Source organism: Centrocercus urophasianus, unplaced genomic scaffold (assembly GCF_019232065.1).
Source record: "Centrocercus urophasianus isolate 14NV4802_14NV808 unplaced genomic scaffold, USGS_Curo_1.0 seq_13, whole genome shotgun sequence".
In the NCBI taxonomy this organism is placed as follows: Eukaryota; Metazoa; Chordata; class Aves; order Galliformes; family Phasianidae; genus Centrocercus; species Centrocercus urophasianus.
The window spans coordinates 6,531,930-6,539,314 of record NW_024884475.1 but is presented as its reverse complement, the minus strand read 5'-3'; the positions used below and the strand labels follow the sequence as shown (position 1 = coordinate 6,539,314).

General features: G+C 43.2%; 1 protein-coding gene across 1 annotated transcript; it reads left to right on the top strand.

Annotated features, from left to right (window-relative positions):
• The first annotated feature begins 900 nt into the window (after window positions 1-900).
• Window positions 901-7,051, top strand: LOC122156907 (stem-loop binding protein). The gene is made up of 8 exons (XM_042812170.1): window positions 901-1,038; window positions 1,166-1,297; window positions 2,551-2,655; window positions 3,182-3,241; window positions 3,493-3,624; window positions 4,289-4,438; window positions 5,248-5,332; window positions 6,019-7,051. Exons 1-8 carry the CDS (start codon window positions 995-997, stop codon window positions 6,133-6,135), a joined length of 825 nt encoding a protein of 274 aa, XP_042668104.1. The 5' UTR covers window positions 901-994; the 3' UTR covers window positions 6,136-7,051.
• The last annotated feature ends 334 nt before the right edge of the window (window positions 7,052-7,385 follow it).

Below are 7,385 nucleotides of genomic sequence, written 5' to 3'. Positions count from 1 at the left end.
CCATGTTTCCTAAACATTACTGGTTTCAGTCAGGAGTGCTGGCTATGCCAATGCTCCACCTGAACAGCATAATTAAACAGATAAAGACGGTTCTAAATTCATTCTTACCAGGAGTCTTTGGGGTGTAAAAAAGCAAGCCAGCTCTCTGCAGAGATGTCAAACTGCTTAATCTTAATACTGCAGTTGGCTGAAGATGCATGGTCTGGCCTGGTGCGTCTCCCAGAAAGCAAGCTGGCACTGAGCAGGCTGTCACTGCCAAAGTTCTGCTGGGATTTCATGCAGGTGTATGTGCCCATCAAAGCTGGCCCAGCTTTGCAAAAAAATCCCAAACAAACGCAATTAAGAGTTTAAACAACATTTGCACCTTTCTGGGAAATAGTGTGAATTTCTCCTGCTGTTAATTTGCAACCGGAGGCCTTGAACGACTGAGCTGGGTTTTAGAACGGGATCATCTTTAAGGTCCCTTCCAACCCAAGGATTCTGCGATGACCTGAACTACCTGCCCGTCCCGTCCTCATTAGCAGGCAGTTAAGTACCGTTGCCGTGCAGCTCAGCTCCCCGCGCTGCTGCCATTGGTGGCCGCGGGCGCAGGAAGCGCGCGCCAAAACGGCGCTGAGCCGCGCTCCGATCTCCCGCCACGCCCGGGCGGGGCCGGGCCGAACCATGGCGCTGGGTCGCGGGGGGAGGCAGGAGGAATTGCTGTCCTGGCGCCGCGCGTGTCTCGGTTCCGTGCACGTCCCGAGGCGGGTTGGCCGGCCGTTGCTCTGCGCTCACGGAGTGGTTGGGGAGAAGAGGCGCCTCAGCGGCCGCGCTCCGCTCCCCCGGATCTCCACCCCGTACTCGGCGCAGTGGACCGGCTGGCGGGGGGCGGGGCCGGGCGGGCTGGCGGGAGATGCGAAGAGCCAGGTGGTAAGGCGGCAGTTCCGCACGGCCTCCTGCGTGTGTGTGTCCGTCTGTCCTTCCATCCGTCTTTCCATCCTCAGGGCCCCACGCTATGTCCTTCCGCCAGAGGAGTCCGCACGGCACGGCCAGGAGCAGGTAGGGCGAGCGAAGGGCTCGGGGCGCTGCCGTCGGTCCCGGCTGGGCCGCGATCCCCTTAGCGAGGGGCCGCCATGTTGTGCCGCGGGGGCGGCGGGTCTCTGAGGGAGCGCGTCTCTGCCGGCAGCCCGCAGCCGCCCCCTCGCTGGTCCCAGGGAAGGAAGCGCGGCGCCGACGGGAAGCGGAGGATGCGGAGCGACGGCGAAGCGCCGATGTGCGGGGACGCCGAGCGCCGGGCCTCGGACGGCAGGGCCGACAGGTGAGAGCGTGGGGGTGAGAGGGAACGGCCTCCGGTTGTGCCAGGGAAGGTTCGGGTTGGACATCGGCAGAAATTTCCTCTCGGGAAGAGCGGCGATGCGTTGGCACGGACTGCCCGGGGAGGCGGTGGAGTTCCTGGCGCGTTCCTGGAGGTGTTAAAGAACGGCGGAGATGTGGCGCTGAGCGACGCGTCGGTGGGCCTGGAGGGCTGGTTGGACTGCAGGGCCTTCGGGAGGTTTTCCCGAGCCATCGGGTTGCTCGTGGTTCTCTTTCATTGGGAGAACAGTAAGCAAACGTGACCTGAAAAACAGGAAACAATTTAAGTAACTTTCCAGAAGTCTTCCAGATCTAATGAAAAGTCTCTGGTCTGCAGGGCACGGCTCTGAGCTCGTGGTTTAGGATGATTAACCAGCAGGACAGAAACTGCTCTGGAAAACTTGATTAACAGTCTGAATGTAGACAGCAGCTGATGCCTTAGGAAGAGAGATAAGAATCATAGAATGGCCTGGGTTGAAAAGGACCACGTTGATCATCTAGTTTCAACCCCCTGCTATGTGCAGAGTTGCCAGTCACTAATACCAGGCTGCCCAGAGCCACATCCAGCCTGGCCTTTAATATCCCTTCCCAGTTTTGAATCTTCTCGTGATGTTAATAGGCTACAATGAAGTTATTACATCCCATTTGCAAATCTCAGTTAACCAACTGAAAATGAAGTTACTTTTTTTTAGATTAGGTGAGCAATATTGTTATGTGTTCTATTTTTTTTCTTATACCTATTGAGTCTCTAAACAGGAAATAATAAATACTGGTTAAGTCCTTTAATGGAGAGAAATTATGTGAGTAAATGAGTAAAGATGATATTTCCCACGCTGTTCTCTGAAGGAAACCATCAAAGTTCTTAAAGTGTAGTCTAGGTTACCTGCTGCAGTGATATGTTTCCACAGATATCTTCAACAACTTTTACTAAAACAACAACAAGAACAAAAATACCAATAAACAAAAAATCAGAGAATTGTAGGGGTTGGAAGGGACCTCTAGAGATCATCAATGCCAACCCCCAGATCAGTCAACTTCAAAGTGGAATCATCAATTGCTCAGTTTTACAATGCTGAAATTTCAATAGAATCATACAAGATCTTCACAACCATTGTGAGTGCTATACCTGACAACATCAAACAGCTACCAACTTGCAAACAGGGAAGATGGTGGGGAAGGGGTAAAATGCAGTAGAACAACTTTTTTTTTTCCTTTCAGTTTTACAACACCAGAAGGCCCTGGCCCCATTTCCCGGTGTTTAGACTGGGCAACTGCAGTGGAAGAAGATGAAATGAGAACCAGCGTTAACAAAGAAATTGCAAGGTACTCATGGGTGTTTAAGATGAAGTGGGGAAAGGAGGGAAGTGGAAGTTTTCTTGTGGAATCTGTACTGACTCGTATTTTTAACTTCACTGTTCAGTCAGACTCAGACCGTGGTTCAGTCCTAGTCTACAAAGATTAGAGTTCAATCTTAGCCTCAGAGTCAGAGTTCTGCTTTTCAATCCAGCTTAACTCCATAGCACACTGAGGGAACGTATGTCTCTAAATCTCTCCCTTTTGGAAGAAATGTATCCACGTTCCTTTCAATGTCCCTTCTCATTGTTTACTGTTTCTGAATATCTTTTTCTGTTTAAAGATGTTTTATAGTGAACTTAGGATAAGTCCTTGGTTGTGTTGTGTTCTTTAGTTTTTGGGGGGAAAACTGAATCATCTGCTCCATAGTGGAAAGTATTTACAGTGTGTAGGTGGATTTCTTTAAGGCCTTGAGGTAAAACTGACTGAGCTGTCACAGTGCAGCCATGTATGTTCTCTGTGTGTGTGTTCTTAATATTGACTTGAACTCTTGCAGATACAGAAGAAAACTCCTGGTAAATGAGTTTTCAAGAGAAAGGAAGTCCTCTTCAGGAAGGTAGGTTTCTAGCTTAGCTGAAGAAAATCTTTGCAGTAGATTTGACTTTTCAAATGTAGTGTTGCTTTTGAAAACCCTAGAATTGAAGTGGTACATCTTAGCTCTCTCCCAACATTTAAATTCATTCACATCTCAAGCATCCATTTGAAAGCACTTTACATGTTTCTTTTGAGTCTTCCATGTACCAGTTTGTTTTTTGAGTATCACTTGTTTTCTAGTGCTCCCAAGTTTATGACATTCTCTTCTTACAGTTCTGATTCAAAGGAGTCCACTGTAACAGTAGAACTGGAGACGGATGAGGTGGTTTTGATGAGAAGACAAAAACAGATAAACTATGGAAAAAACACAATTGCATATGACAGATACATTAAAGAAGTTCCTAGGTAAGGTGCTTGAGCTTCTGAGCTTCTGGAAAACTAAATGTTCAAATGAAGTCCAGCTTGTTCTTTCTAAGCATGTGAACATACTAAACTTGGTATGTGAAGCACGTTGAAATAAAAGGCATTTACAATTTTTTTTTTTTTTAATCAGTTAAGTAAAACAAGCTATCAAGTGGGACTTGGATTTTTTTTTATTTATTTTACAACAACTGTACATGAGCAATTCCCCTTCAAACTTTTTCCTGCTGCAGAAATGAAAGCGTAAGCTATTTTGGTTGTGCTTGTCAGCTTGAAGAAATGAAACTGCTTTTTTTTGCAGTCAGCTTTGTCAATAGTAAAATAAAAAGCAAAATGGACTCTGGTTGTTCTTATGTTTGGACTGTGTTTTATGTGCAGAAACTGCACGATTAAGTTTTTAGATCTAAGATTGTCTTTTTTTCCCACTTGACCCAAAGACAGAAAAACTAAAATGTTCATATGTAGATGCCAGCCTTTCAGCAGAGTGCTGGGATTGGGCAGTAGTTCTTTTTGTGAAGTAACTTTCCTAGGTTAAAAGGTTGTAATGAGCCTGCTAGACAGCAGGCAGTCTGTCTTAACTTTCTCAGCCATATGATAAGTCTGTTTGGAAAGCATTAATTTTTTTTTTTCATGTCTAATATCTGAACAGATGCCATCGTATACCAGGAGTTCATCCCAGAACTCCAAATAAATTTAAGAAGTATAGCCGTAGGTCATGGGACCAACAAATAAAGCTGTGGAAAGTTGCATTGCATTCCTGGGATCCACCGACTGAAGAAGGATGTGATCTGCAAGAAATGTGCGTATGGAATATTCCAGATAAAGAGATGAAGCAGCATGGCCATTTATGAGACAAGTCAGTGATGGCTGAATGTTTTCATTCGTTACTTGTCCATGGATGGTGCTCTTGAGAGCTACTCAGTTCCTTCTCAGTAATGTGTCACAGCTTTTAGGACATACTTGGTGGGAATGGACTTGTCGTTTGTCTTTGCAAGGGCGTGTAACCTTTGCTTCTGGAATGTATTTCCACTGGATGAAATCAGAGTCAGTACCACAGTGCTCCATGAAGGGAAAAATCACACCGGTAAGACAGGCTGGTTTTTGCAGAGCAATCTGGATTAATTACTCTGTGCTAGAAGCAGTACTGGAGAGCTCTGATTGAGTGGCTGGTCTCATAAATATTGAGCTCAGACCAATACAGTGTGCCAGAACATGCCTTACAACCTTCTCACTTGCTAGATCAAGAACAGTGGTACATCGAATCACAGAGTCATAGGAGTATGTAGGCTGTTAAATCTTGACAAATCAGTGGAGACAAATCAGTGGAGAGAAGAAATAACTTAGGAAAAGAGCGAAGAATTGTCTTCTGCATTGAGGCATTGCCTGAGTGTCAGTTGTCTTTAGTCATTCAATCTCAAGGCTTTTATTTATTCTTTGGCCATTTTGGCTGTGTGAGTTAACCTGCAGTTCCCTCCTGTCCCAGCAGTTTGCCCTGCTGTCCCTGTACCTTCTGTAGGTCTCTTTGCTCTTATGGCATCACGTTCACAAGTGAACTCCTACTGAAAAATGCAATTTGCTCTAAGATGTTGCTTCTTAATTATTTCACAGTAGTCCTGTTGACCTCGGTGAGATGGAGACAGAATCCATAGGAAGCAATTCTACAGAATCTCAAACAAGCTGTCAAGATAATTACGTAAGAATACCTCTCATTTGCTTACATATTTATTAATAATCTGTCCAGTCCTTAGAATTATAAGCCAAATGGCCTGAACACTTAAGAGATTCCATCATCTGCTATTTTGAGGGACTGAGCAGTTTCTAAATCCAAATGATTTCCCAGCTGTAACCAATCTGTGTCTATAGTCTGAGTCTAGAGTGACAGATTCTGCAGTTATGGAATGTTAGATATCTGTCAAAAGCATGTCACCTGTGAGTTATGATTTAGAGACTAATGTTACTATGTTAAAACAGAATGTAATTTGTATATTCTTGGCACTGTTGGGCTTTTTGAAGGCTTTTTTTACACCCAGGAAGCACTTAGCACAGCTGAGCAGATGCCTTTTCTAAAGATACACTAATCTTTTTTTTTATTGTTTTGTTAAAGTTTCTCTCACAATAAATGTAAATCAGTATAATGCCTTGGTGTAGCATATGCTGATCCTTAAAACTACATTCCAGAAATTATAGAATGGGCAAAAGTCTTCAATTTAAATCTTGTCAGTCTTAAGACTAGCCTTGGGTTTTAGTACGGTCTTTAAAAAAGTGTTTGTAAGCTTCTGTTATAGAGTGGCCTAAATGAACTGCAGAAGAAGTTATGTGAGTTACTGCATCAATAAACCTGCACTTAACTGCTGTTTTTTAACTGACTTTGTATTCCAGGATACCTGTTCTGGCACTCCCACCAAAGTTAGACACATTGACTATCAAGCAGAAGGTGAATTTGACTTGGACGCATGTTTGAGTGAGCCTCTTAAAGATTTAAATACTGTGAGTTAAATAGTTTTGTGCAGATTGTTTAAGAAGAAGTTTGTTTTAAATTTGAGATGTTAGATTGATTTATCAGTTGAGTGTTTTCTACCTGTCAATAGTGAGAAGTCTTAAGCAAAGTTAAAAACAAATTTCTTTAAGCTGTGGTTGGTCTGCCTATTGTCCAGACCAAACTGATGTTTAAATTCAACAGTGTGACTTCTTTCTAACTTTTAATTTATGTATATCAGATTTTAATTTTTTTTTTAATTATTGTTATTTTTTTTACAAAACTTTAAAATAATAGCTGGAGGCAATGCTGTCCTCAAGTAATTATAAGCAGTCGGGCAAGATCTTGCTATTTTATTTTTCCCTGGTTATCCTGAATTCCAGTGTTTCACCTGCGGATCGAGAGCAGAGTACAGAAATATTTTCCATCTTATGTCATTTTGCTTTTCCTTCTGTCTCTACTGCAAAGATCTGCCTGGATGTAATGCAGATGTTAGCAGAAGCACACTGCTGATCAGTATAAGGACACTTGTCTGTTGCAGTTACTGCAGTTTTAGCTGCCTTAGCTTTTAAAAGCAAAGAAACAAACAAAAAAAACCCAGCAAACCACAGATTCTTTTCATTTACAAAGATATTTTTGAAACATCTGGAAAGAAGGTACTTAATGTCGGATGTCAAAATGGAAAAACATAGGTAGCAGTAATACTACTTTGAAAAACTGTAACCTGAATTTGAAACTTGTAAATAGTAATGAGCTACTTGTTAATACAGACAAGAGCATAAGATGTCTAGGGAAAATAACGAATCCTTTTTAATTTGCTGTTTTTAAATGTAAAGCTTGTAAATGGTAACACTGTACAGACTTTCTGCTGAATGCAGTTGATGTTTCTACTGCTTTTGTATGGGATTTGCTGGAAAATAAATTGATATACGTTTATTTATGACTCCCAACCTTCTTTTCCCACTATGGGTGTTCTGCAGATAACACAATGCAAATAGTGAAGGTCGTATATCTGAGGCACAATAATAGGCTGTGATATTACAGGGGTTTTTTGCACCTTCTTTTGACTTTGAGGGAGACTTAGGAGCTATCTGCATGCAGACTGCCATGGTTCGTTTGTACTGGGTAAGGCTTTTGCAGTCTCTTTCAAATCACTTGGACTGATGGGTGTCTGTTCACTGCCTGCCAAGGTCTGTTGTTTAGAACTTCTACTAGAATCACAGAATCACAAGGTTGGAAAGGACCTGCAAGATCATCTTGTCCAACTGCT